The 12919-nt window shown below is 41.9% G+C and overlaps 1 protein-coding gene across 1 annotated transcript in view; it reads left to right on the top strand.

Moving 5' to 3' along the window:
- Positions 1-10937: 10937 nt before the first annotated feature.
- BARD1 (BRCA1 associated RING domain 1) overlaps positions 10938-12919 on the top strand; it is a 79230-nt gene continuing 77248 nt past the window's right edge. The window contains exon 1 of the mRNA XM_021702990.2: positions 10938-11080. Coding sequence (XP_021558665.1) covers positions 10938-11080 — 143 coding nt within the window. The remainder of the gene's footprint in view (positions 11081-12919) is intronic.

The raw sequence follows: 12919 nt of genomic DNA, 5'->3' as shown, positions 1-12919 counted from the left end.
ATCCCATCCCTCCTGTTTTCTCCTTCCTGCTCCCCACCTCCCAAAAAGATGCTTGTGAATTCTTTCAAAAATCTGTATACATTAAAAATATATTTCTTCTCAGGGCACCTGGGTGGCTGAGTCAGTTAAGCATCTGACTCTTGATTCCAGCTCAGGTCATGATCTTGGGGTCCTGGGATAGAGCCCTGCACTGGGCTCTGTGCTCAGTGGGGAGTCTGCTTGTGATTCTCTCTCTCCCTCTGCCCCTCCCTAGCACTCTCTCTCTCTCTCTAAAATAATAAATAAATCTTTAAAGTATATATCTATCTATATCTATATCGATATTTATATGCATTTTTCTTCCTTTAGTTTTAAATACTCTTAGCCAATAAAAATAGCTGGAAAACAAAGGGTATTTTTTTCTTTTTCTGTTCTTTCTCAGTTTTGATAATTACTGCTATCACAGCATCCACGTTCACCTAAAGCAATAAGCCTGAAAGATGTGAAAATCTTTGACATCAAGTCACTGAGTGTGAGAATAGAACGCTATTGAGAAGATAATATGATCAGAAAAAATTTCAGGTAATACATTTTACCCACAAAAACTGTCATTTCTTACTCTGTAAGGAAAAGCCTGCATTTCATGGGCTGTTTGGACAGTTTTGAGAGTGAGACAGTAGAAACCTGAAACACCTTCTAACCCTGCAGCTTTTTGCCCATCCTGCTCTGGTAGCAAAATATTTCCCCTTGGGGGGCAGGAAGTATCTCATATGTAAAGAAACAAAACAAAACAAAACAAACAAAAAACCCAGAAGCCTTTCTTACCTAGCCCTACTGAAGTAAAACAAAAGATTAGATTTCAAACCAGACTCTCACAAATCAGAGCTCTTACCATCTTAGCTAATAATTTCATACTTTCCCAATCATTTCAAGATCTGAGTTTGCTAACCCCCCACTCCCATACACACCTTTTCTTTTTTTTGGCTACATAATGATGTGCCCTGCCTCTGATCTGTAAACAATAATGTGTACAGGTACTTCACTTGCACAAAAGAGACCTATGTGTGCAGAAATGAAATATCTTCACCTTTATACTCAATTACATCGCTTATAAGGCATTTTCGAGGGAGCCAGTCCCCATAAATCCATAAATTTCAGGTTTGTTTCCGTAGCAATCCTATATCCAGCTAAAAGCATTCCAGAGTTAAACACTTGTTCTTAAAAGTTTTCAGACATCCAACTCCTGGGACTTTTCACTGGCTGGCTGTCTTTCCTAAGGTTTTATTTATTTATTTGAAGGGGGAGGGGCAGAGGGAGTGGAGAAGCAGTTTCCTCACTGAACAGGGAGTTGGTCGACTCTGAGCTCCTCCCAGGACCCCAAGATCATGACCTGAGCCTATGGCAGATGTATAACCAACTGAGCCACCCAGGCGTCCCTGGCTGCCTTTTCTTGTAAGTTTAATCTCATGACGATGTTGTTGTTTCCTCTCCCTGCCCCTTCTCCTTTTCTTCTCCCTTCCTCCTTCCCAGGCCTCCAACCTAATTTCTCTTTCCTTGTCCCATGGAAAGTAGTTTAAACATTGTCCATTGTTACTTTAGCTTTTGCTACTACCCCTCTCAGCCAAGCATCTCATCGAGAATTTTCCCAAATCATGCCACAGACAAAATCTGGTCTGAAAATGATTTTTTTTTTCTTTTTTTTTACATTCTGATTTTATTCACTCATAAGTTTTATTTTTCTTCAGACAGTTCAATTATAATGTTCCAGTCACATACCAGTAGTCGTGGTTGGTGGATGGTGGGGCAGGGGAATCTAAGCAGTAACCCTGCCCCCTGTCCCCCGCCCCAGCCCCGCAGAGAAGAATTCAGTCACAGACAAATTGTGAGGAACAACTGATTTAGAGATCTCTCGGAAAACAGCTTATCTTAAGCACAGAGAAAGTAGAGCAAGTTTGGTCCAGAAATAATGCCCCCCCCACATCAAAGGGCCAAGCTGATTCTGACTACAGCATAAGTCATTCATTTTGTCCCCATTCATTCATTCCTGTGAGAACCTACTATGACGCTGGAGCTGTTCTGGGTGCTGGGGATAGAGCAACGAATAGACAAAAATCCCTTGGAGCATACACTCCATAAGGAAATACAGATAATAAATTAGATAAATCAGTTAAATGTATAATGTGTTAGGTAGTGATACCTGCTAAAAACATAAAGGAGGTAAAGTAGGGTAGCAAATGTTCTTCCAAATAAGCCCCTCCCGGGCTTGTGATGTAAGTGTAAAAACCACAACAAAACAAAAAGAGCCAATTTCATACAATAATTCTGAGAGATACTGAAGGCACAAGGCAACACTCGATTAGTTCAGCATAAGTACAAAAAAAATAGGGGAATAGGGATTCTGTTGGAGTAGAATAGTGTTGACGTGGAGTACCTTCCAAAGGCGGCATCTGGGGGCTTGGAAGGGTTGTGGGGCCCAAAGGCGTGAAGATCTGAAGACTTCAGAGCATGCCAGGCTTCTGAGCTGAGGCGGCAGAAAGCACTATGGTGCTCAGCCTTGGAGGCTGGATGCCATATCATAGGCAATGGCGCTGGGTTTGTGAGTACACTGTGTATCACAACCTGCAGACTTCCACAGGGGAGCGGGTAGGAGAGACCCCAGATCTGACATAATGGGTCGATGCACTGATCTGCTGTTGTTTGTGGAGAAGCTGGCTTTCTGAGTGTAGTTCTGACACACGTGTTGGTTGATACTCACGTTAAGTTCATGAGTTAGACGGAAGTGAAACTTGTTTGTCAATGATGTGAGTGAATTGTTTGCTGAATACGTTCTGAGTATTGCAAGAATCCAACTTTGTGCGCCTATTCACAGTACAAGAGCTATGGACATGACATATTAATCGGCATTATTAGCATCTTCTTCATCTAAGTATAGAATAAACAACTAGCAGAGCGATATATCAAACCCTAATTTGCGACATTGGCCAATATCCATGGTGTAGATACTTGTACAAACTCTCACTGTGGTTGACTTCAAGCCGCCAAGGAATATGGAGTTGGCAAGAAATGTGCAAGAGTGCACCCCCCTATATACTGTAGCATTTCCACCATAGAGTAAAAAAAAATGATGTAAATCACATCAAGAGTAGGGATAATAAGAAAGGTAGGAAAATATTTAGGAAGTGATGAGTTTTTAATATTTACTACCTTTACCTTAAGAAATAATATATTTGATTCTAAGTTTATACAATATGGTTTTTAATAGTGGCTATGTTTAACAAACAGCTAGTAAAATTTCCGCAAATTTAAATATTGGCTCTTGTGAACCAGTACAAGCCAGCTATCACACACCGCTGGTAGGTGCCAACACTATATAAATATAAGTTATTATTAGTAATGTGACTTAATTTTTATTCTCAGACCCAAATTGCCCCCAAAAGGTAGGTTTAAAAACAAGTGCTTTAGTCCTTTAATTTTACTGTTTGCTTTGATTGGACTGGGGCTTTTCTTTGAATATCTAAGTAGCAGATTTCCAAATTTCTCAGGGTACATAAATGAGCAGATAATAATCTCAGCCATTAGTTGTTGATTCCTGCTAACTTTCCTCTCAAGAAGGTGACTTTTCACTGATGATTCCCTAAATTCTAGGAGCTCCTTATTGCATTCAGCTATGTATTATCTATAATCACTACTATCTAATATGTATTAGGTTGAGCCAGATGGAATCGCTGTTATCCAACCATTTTTGACCTAGAAAACAGTGATTTCATATTTTTCAATCAAATATCTTTGCTCTAGTCAAACTGGTACCAATGTTCCTCTGTCATTTGTGTCTCTGTGTTCATGCAATTTTTCACATCTGAAATAATCTTCCTCCCTCCTCCCGCTACTTCAAACCTCTCATCTTCCAAGACTTAACTCCTACTTTCACCTCTCCCACAAACATAGCCCTGATCACTTGATTCTTCATTAAGCAATTTTAAGCATTGTCTCCCCTGACCTTTTGTGATACTTATATGTACACCACATAATTGAACACAATTATTATCTTTCTCATATTATTTGTATTGGTTCTCGCATTAGCCTTGTCTGTAACTAGACAGTCAGTTCTCTGAAGGGAGAAACTAGAAGTTAACAACATGAAGCCCCTTTTCCTCCTCTGTCAAACGGAGAGATAATGATGTCAACACCATTGGGTGATGTTAGGGTTATATGATAAATCTGGATTATATAGACTCTTCTCTGGAAATTTAAAATGAATGTAATCTACTTTCCTTAATGATTTGAGTAATTCAGGGAAAGGTAAGATTATCACTGTGTATGTCTGGCTTAAGAATGAAAGGTATTGTTATAGTTATTTTTTAGGTAATGTTTTTTGGTTTGAGTCAACTTCCCCATCTTCCAAACGAATACCTAAAAATGGCACAGATAAATGGATAAATAGACAGATAGATAGATGTTGGGAGGGGGTGGGGGGCACAGATACGTTTGAAAGTTGAAACACACTGGATTCCTGTCTAGTTGAGTATACATTAGGATATTGTGGTTCTTATTACCTAAGAATAAAATGATCATTTTATCATTCCTGCACCTAGAGTTTTTTTTGTACATTAATAAGTGCTAGCATTTATGAAGAACTTACTATTTTCTAAGGACTTTGCTAAGTGTATTAGCTTATTATATTCATATAGCAGCAACGAGGTATTTTCTATTAGTCCCATTTCACAGATGAAAAAAACTGTAATCTATTTTTTGAGATAGTGAGAAAAGTAACTAAATGAAGGCATTTGCAAAAATATGAGGAGAGATTTAATGAATTCTCACAGAGAGTGACTTTACAACAGTAACTAAATTTTAATTCAGCTTTCTAAAACTCTAGAATGTATTGCTGAAGGGGTATGAAGGGTTATTACCAATACTAGTAAAGTACATCCCCTCTGAACAAGGCATAATTTCCAAAGCAGTGTATATAGATGGGGGATAAAAAAAAAAAAGGTTTGTAATGACCACTGCTTTCAGGGATAATAGTATATAGTATTCACTCGTTTCTTCTTCTTTTTATTGAACACATACTGTATACAAGGCATACTTAAATATACCAATTACCTCTTCCTTGTCCATTGAAATTTAAGTTATTGTATGAATTTTGATTAAGCTGATTACAAAATTTTGAAACACAATGGAATCCAAACGAGGGCCAACGCTCATTTCCTAAATGAACATTTTATGTGCAAACAAACAGCTGCTGGAATTCAACAGAATTTAAAACAAGCTGTTTGTAAATTTTACTGACAGCTGTTTTTGGTGATTTTTGTCAACAGAATTTTCCTCCTTTGCATCACAGCATTTTATTTTTGTTTTTTTTTTATTATAGTGTCCCCTCAAAGAATAACTTGCTTGCTTTAATCACGTTTACAGAGATTTATGACTTGATGCTTATTCAGTGGTAGAGCAGTCTCAACACAAAATGTCAGGGAGCCTGTTATAAATTGCTCTGGCATTCCTACTCTATCTTTTATTTGGCTGGGAGTATTTCCACCTGAAAGTGATAAATCCCTGCTATAACCGCTTTATGTGCTTCAGTAATTACACTGTACAGAAAAAGGGGGTTTTTACTGAGGTGTCTCCTTAAAAATAGCAAGCAATAAAAGGCAGTGGAATGGGCTGAACAAAAAACAATGACCAGTGAAATATCTGTGTCAGACTGTATTTGATAAATGATCAGGCAATGCAGAAGATACCCAAACCTTTAAAACCACCGCTGTAGGGACAGATTAATGTAACTATGTCCGTAGACTAGTTACTTTTGATCCTGTGACAGAAATCTGGCAGATGCCCACAAGAATGGAGCTAACATTCTTTCAAACACCATCTCAAAAGATCTAGATGCTTCTAGAGACTTGGGTAATTTTTCAATAAATTCCAAGGTCTACATGACATTGAGACTGTGTCCTTCTGTGCAAGTCAGAGACAGCAGCATGTCAAAACAGTTCAGTTTACTGCAGCCAATAACTTGATCAATAGATATATGCACAACTGTACCAATCAAGAAGAGATCCACATTGGTCTTGAGTGGTAGGGACTGATTAATTAGGGCCATACTTTTTTTGTTTGCTTCATATAAGCTATAGTACACAGAACAAACTTATTGTTTTTTTCCATTGCTGAGGATATTTTGCTCTTAAAGGATGAACAAAATACTGTCAGTAAAAGATCTCCAAGTTAATTGAACAAAAACCATAAAGATTTTTTTTATTATCTGGTCCTAACATCATGCCATGGATGGTGTTAGGAATCCAGTGGATACTTCATTTGAGATGATACTAAAAGAGATTATGGTCATTAAACAAAATGCAAGCTGCCTTTCAGAGTTATTGTGTCATATTTGCAAAGGAATTGCTATGGCAAGTATCTCTGCTCCAATAGTCATGAAATGAGTGGCTCCTTCTTACCCCAAATATGTACTCTTTCTTAACAGAATTTTAAAGCAAGGGTAACTTGCTTAGTGCAACTCAAAAATGCTAGAACTAGTCCTAAAATTGGGAATATGTATTGAGCACTTGTGAATTAAGCTTGTTGCGAATATATGTATTAAAGCACAGTACATGTCCATTGTGAAGGGATATCCATTGGTTGTGCTGCGCTCCTGGTTTAGAACATTTTTCACGATTTGAAATTCCTTTCTCACAACAACCCCACAAGTGTGAGGTTGGTATACATTCATTCTAAATTTACAAAGGATGAAACTAAGTTCCAAAGTAGGTTAAAACAATGGGCCCCTGAAGCCCATCCTAGGAAATGGCAGGGCTTGGTCTGTAACCCAGTTCTGCTTCACTCCAGAGCTCTACGCACTTAATCATTATGCCACACTGGATTCCAGAAAAAATAGCACAGAGCTTAGGATTTTAACTTAGGTCAGGAGCATTTTCACCTAGGAAGCCTAGCTTGGTCAAATGTAGAGAGCACAGACCACCCTCCTCGATGCTGTGGCGGTTTGTTCCATGCCATCAATTATCGCATTCAATTGTTCTTTATTAATTGTTCTCAAACTGCAGTTTTTGGGGGGAGTCTAGGTTTCATAGCGGTCCTTGCAAACCAAATTCATATCTGACAAAGAGAATGCCCTCAGAAGAGTCAAAGCGGTTGATTCCACTGCCTGACACCATAATTAAAAGCCAGAGAAGAATTAGAGTACATGCTGAATTCGGGAGATAGCTTTACGTGCCGCGGCAGGAGAGTCTTGGTATTATGTTTGTCCCATTTTGCTTGTTAAATATGTTTATCCAAGTGAATATGAGGAAGATTTACTACTTTGTGAAATCCTTCACAACACAATGGAAGAAAAAAATTAGCATTTAGACTGTTTTCAACAAACTGTTATATTGAGCCTGCAGATCAGGAAAGAGACCAGATCGAGACAAACTGTTATATTGAGCCTGCAGATCAGGAAAGAGACCAGATCGAGGTGCCTTTGGAGTATAGTAGCACTACAGATGGTAATCAGTGCAGTGAGGAGGGGCACGAAGAGAGGATAGGGAAACAGGCTCAAGCAAGCCAATTTATCTGCCTCTGAGTGCCTGTAGGACCCGAGTTTTATAGTGGATAGGCTGAATAATTTTGTAAGATCCTAAGGTACTGGGGAATACTGCTGAGCTGGAAGAGAGCAGACTGGGAGCAAAATGGAGCAACACACTTCTACTCTGATGTCCTCGGGAAGTCCTTGCGGGGACACAGGAGGGGAATTAAGACATTTAGTCCCTTTTAAAGTGAAGACAAGTTATTGCGAATGCCCTAAGCTAAGGCTTTACCAAGACCCTATAGATGGACTGGATTTTCCCGGGAAATTTCTCTCTGGAAGCAGACTTTCAGGATTTGATGCATTCTTGGTGTACCTCATCCTGGATCGGTTGCCCGTCTTTTATGCACACACAAATGCACGTGGGAGAAAGAATTGGCTCTTGAAATTCAGGATCCAGGGCTGAAAGTAAGGGTTGATTCAAAAACACAAATCTCACACCACCTCACGCCTGTCAGAATGGCTAAAATAAAAACACAAGAAAAGTGTTGGCAGTGATGTGGAGAAAAAGAAACTCTTGCACACTTTTGGTGGGAATGCAAACTGGTGCAGCTAATGTGGGAAACACAGGCAAAAGAAATGTAGCTTAAAATCTTCTTACAGCTTGCAGCCCACTGGTAGATCCCTGAAACATGCAGAGCGTGACCTTCCTCAAGGAACTCGTGGCTGCCTTAGTACCTTCGTGTTTAAAGGGCACCTTATCTTGGCAGCAGCTGGCCCCTCAAGGTCCTGAAAGGCTTGCTGCCAGATTCCTTGGAGTCTTGCCCTATCCCTAACCCCGCTAATTCAAAAGTAAAAAGTCAGTCACTTCTCACAATCCCAATATAGCTCTTCTGCCCATAGGTCCTGTCCCTGAAGTAGGGAAGTGGTTAAGGTCTAGTCAGGAGAGACAGGAGGCCCCTGACCCGGCTCTGAAACTATTCCTGGCAGGTGGAGATGCTGAGACAGAGCAGAACAGAGATAAGGGAGCAAACCAAGAGGGCACAAGAATCTCAAGGCCACAAGCTTCCCAGTCAGTTCTCAATAAAAGAGCACCTCTAAAAGCCCTCAGTGGCCACCCATTAGGGACCCTTCTCACTCTCAAGAGCTTTTTTCTTTCCTTTCGGCTCTCACCTTCACTTAATAAACTTTCACTTCACTTCACCCTTTTGTGTCCGCGAGATTCATTCTTCAACTCCATGAGACAAGAACCCTACGATCCTGCAACACAGCCACTGTGGAAAACAGTATGAAGGTTCCTCAAAATGTTAAAAATAGAATTTTGATGTGATCCAGTGATTCCACTACTGGATATTTAACCCAAGGAATACAAAATCACTAATTAGAAAAGATACATGCACCCTATGTTTATTGCTGCATTATTTGCAATAGCCAAAAGATGGAAGCAATCCAAGTGTCCATTCATAGATGAATGTATAAATGTATACACACATACACATAGACACACAATGGAATATTACTCAGCCATAAAAATGAGATCTTCCATTTGCAACAACATGGATAGATCCAGAGGGCATTATGCTAAGTGAAATAAGTATGTCAGAGAAAGACAAATACCATATGATTTCACTCATATGTAGAATTTAAGAAACAAAATAAATGAACACAGAAAAAAAAAAGACAAACCAAGAAACAGACTCTTACATATAGAGAATTGGTGGTTACTAGAGGGCACATGGGTGGGGGGATGGGTGAAATAAATGAAGGAGATTAAGAGTACACTTTTTTTTTTATGATTTTATTTATTCATTTGACAGAGTAAGAGAGGCAGGCAGAGGAAGAGGGAGAAGCTGACTCCCCGCTAAGCAGAGAGCCAGTCGTGGGGCTCAATCCCAGGACCCTGAGATCATGACCTGAGCCAAAGGCAGCCCCTTAACGGACTGAGCCACCCAGGCGCCCCATGAGTACACTAATTGTGATGAGCACTGAGTAATGTAAAGAATTGCTGAATCACTATATTATACATCTGGAACTAATGTAACACTGTGCTAACTATACTGGAATTTAACAAGTAAAAGTAAAGCATCCTCCACTTGCACTGTGACAGGGCTGGAAGGAAGGAAGTAGAAGGGCAAATTGCAGATGGGAGAATAACCTTGCTTATTCTCTTGATGAGTTTATTATGGCCACCATCAAACAGCTGCTGGGAATTTCATGAGATTTGGCGAGAGGTAATGGGGCAATGGCAGAAGGAAGGAAAAGGAAACTAATGGGAGGAAGATCTCATTGCCCCTGTATCACAATTCATTTATTTAGCAGCACTGTACAAAAAGGCCAGTGACAACTGTTTGGTCCTTACAGCATTTTACCAAAATGTGAAATTTGCATTTACTCTCATCAGTTACATTATGTCCTAATTAAAAAAGTGTGAGAACTCCCCAATTTACTCCGTTACACACACCATAGCAACGCTTTAACATTTCAAGTCTCCTAGAGTTTGATTTCTCTGAGGCTCTGCAAAGAGTAAGCATCGGCTTAACAGGGTTAATAATCAATTTCTTGACTACCTGTGAGATTAAGAAAAAAAATTTGGTTTACTATGCTATTATAGGTCAGTTAAAACACCCTATAAGATCTTAGTTTTACCCATTCTGCTTCTACTAACCAAGTGTTTATTTGGAAATATTTTAGATGGCTACAGTGTAGCCTAAGGATTGGAGGGGATTTGGGTGGACACAGGGATTATCAGCCAGAAAACTATGGGAACAGTCTAGGTGAGAATGAGACAAAGGGCCTGTGGTGGAGTGAAGACAGAAGTGGGTAGATTTGAGAGTAAATCAAGGAGGGAAACGCAAAGATTTGGCAGTAGATTGGATGGGGAGGGTGAAGGGTGCTCAGTAGGTGTTATCCATTTAATATGGTGATCAATGAAAGATTCTTATGTGGAGGGTAGACACATCTTTAACAAAACAAGCCTGGAAAAGGTGGAGGGGAGGAGAAAGTTAACTTTAGGAGTAAAGAAGGTGGCATATTCAGTGTCATGATCAAAGCGTTCCCAAGTGTTACGGTAGTCGAAACAGCAGTCCTTAGAGATTATTCTCAACTAAAAGTTCCCTCCATCCGTTAAGCCTTGCCGAAGGTCCCTAGAGCCGTCGGTTCAGGAAAGTCAAGGACTTGCTTTTTTTCTCGTTTTCACCCCTCCGGGCGGTCTGGACCCGCCCCCTTTCCCGCCAACCGCAGGCCCCACCCCTTCCGTCTCGCGCGCCCGGACTTTTGGCGCGTTTCCGCGGCCCCGCCCCCCGGGCCCCGCCCCCCAGCGTCCTGCCCGCCCAGACTCGGAGACCGCTCTGCCGGGGTCGGGTCGCGGGCCTGCGGCGTCTCGGTCGTTGCCCGAGCCCGCCGCGGCTCCAGATCTGGGAGGAGCCCTTCCCCGGAAGGCGGGGCGATGCCGGGGAACCGGCGGCCGAGGGTCCGCTCCGGGAACGAGCCTCGTCCTGCGCCCACCATGGAGCCGGAGGGGCGCGGGGCCTGGGCCCACAGCCGCGCCGCGCTCGACCGGCTGGAGAAGCTGCTGCGCTGCTCGCGTTGGTAAAGACGGACCCTCGGGCGGGGGTCAGGGTCGCCCCAATCTCGGGGGTGGGTGGGGATCTTTTCAAACCCCGGGTTCCCTCTTCCCGTTGCCGTCCCGCAGTCGGGCCGGCGAGCAGAGTTAGTACCTGCCCAGGGATCTGGTGTTAAGTTAGCCCCTCCCTGGGCCCCGTTCACAGCCTTTCCGCGCGGCTTTCTTGCCTTTTCTTCACCAAACCCAACGAAGATTGGTAGTTTTCGAACTTAGCGGGCCGGAGACTCGTCTGGAGGTGTGGCCAGAAATGCAGATCCCAGGCCCCGCCTCCAGAGATTGACTTCGTAGGGCTGGGGTGGGGCTAAGACATCTGCACTTTTTACAGGGCCCCGGACCCCTGCTGACCAAAGTAATCACAGCACCTCTGCCGAGGGCTGCTGAGTTTGAAGCAATGTCGCTCATTGCTGAGCTGGCCCTTGGACCATTTCTCCGTAGCATCTCTTTCTGGGGAGAGTTTTGGGTACCCTTGTTGGGGGTAGATTCAAGATAGCTGTGTGATGGACGCAGCCATTCGGTTTCTCAGTTTCTCATTTCCTTGGTTTAGTCAAAAGCCTGTACGGCTCGAGGTTCCAGCTCTTAGGGATGCTATTTTTTATTTTTTGTTTCTTATTTTCCTTCATGTTGTTGCGCCATGGGAGTCTTCTCACTTCCAGGTTTTCATTATATCTGAAGACATCATTTTCATGACTGCTACTCCATGCTTCTTTTCCTGTAGCTTTTCGTACTGTACAAACCAAGGAGGTTTATAAAACGCAAGAAGGAATTGTCACCTTTTTCATTTCTTCCAAAAGCATTGATTGAGCACCTGCTGTGCGTACAGCTCAGTATTTCTGCATCAGTATCACTCAGACAGGTTTTCTCTCTGCTTGTAGCCGTCCTGACTGTGTTTCTTTTTTGGACTTTGTTTTGATTTGTTTTTTTTCCCTCTTGATTTCCAACCTGCAGAACTTAGATATACATCAAGTACAAGTGGGCGCCTGGGTGGCTCAGTCGTTAAGCGTCTGCCTTCGGCTCAGGTCAGGATCCCAGGGTCCTGGGATCGAGTCCCACATCGGGCTCCCTGCTCGGCAGGAAGCCTGCTTCTCCCTCTCCCACTCCCCCTGCTTGTGTTCCTGCTCTCGCTATCTCTCTCTCTGTCAAATAAATAAATAATAAAAAAAAATCTTTAAAAAAAAAAATACATAAAGTACAAGTAACACCGCAGCTTTTTCTTTAAAAATGAAATGGGCTTAGCTGTGGGGCACCTGGGTGGCTCAGTAGGGCAAGCGTGGGGCCCTTGATTTCCGCTCCATCAGTGATCTCAGGGTCCTGAGATCTAGCCCAGGATGGGGAGTCTGCTTGAAATTCTCCCTTTCCTTCTCCCTCTGCCCCTCCCCCTCTTCTCCCTCTCTTTCTCTTTTCTCTCTCTCTCTCTCAAATAAATCTTAAAAAACAAAAAAGAAATGGACTTAACTGTCACAGACTTTTGCACTTATATTTTGTTTTATAAAACTTTAAAAAATCATTGCACCCATTAGAAAAGTGGCACTTTGGCTAGCACATGGAGACATTCTGAGTTGTGTATGTTTTTTCATAACACAAGGGTCATCCATCTGAGAATAAGAAATTTAAAACTGGCTCTGCCAGTTGCTATAATAGAAGCAATTATAATCATACCTTCATAATTCAACAAAAGTTAGACATTCGGATGGGACATTTTTGTATGGAAGGCATTAGGGCAGGCAGCAGCCTAGTGCTTTGCTTAGACTGGAGAGTCAGACTGCCTGAGTTCAGATTCTAGCTTTGACACTATGGCCCAGGTCATT

The sequence above is a fragment of the Neomonachus schauinslandi genome, chromosome 3 (assembly GCF_002201575.2).
Source record: "Neomonachus schauinslandi chromosome 3, ASM220157v2, whole genome shotgun sequence".
Classification (NCBI taxonomy): Eukaryota; Metazoa; Chordata; class Mammalia; order Carnivora; family Phocidae; genus Neomonachus; species Neomonachus schauinslandi.
Note: the sequence above shows the minus strand (reverse complement) of the source record. Positions and strands in the feature narration are given on the sequence as shown.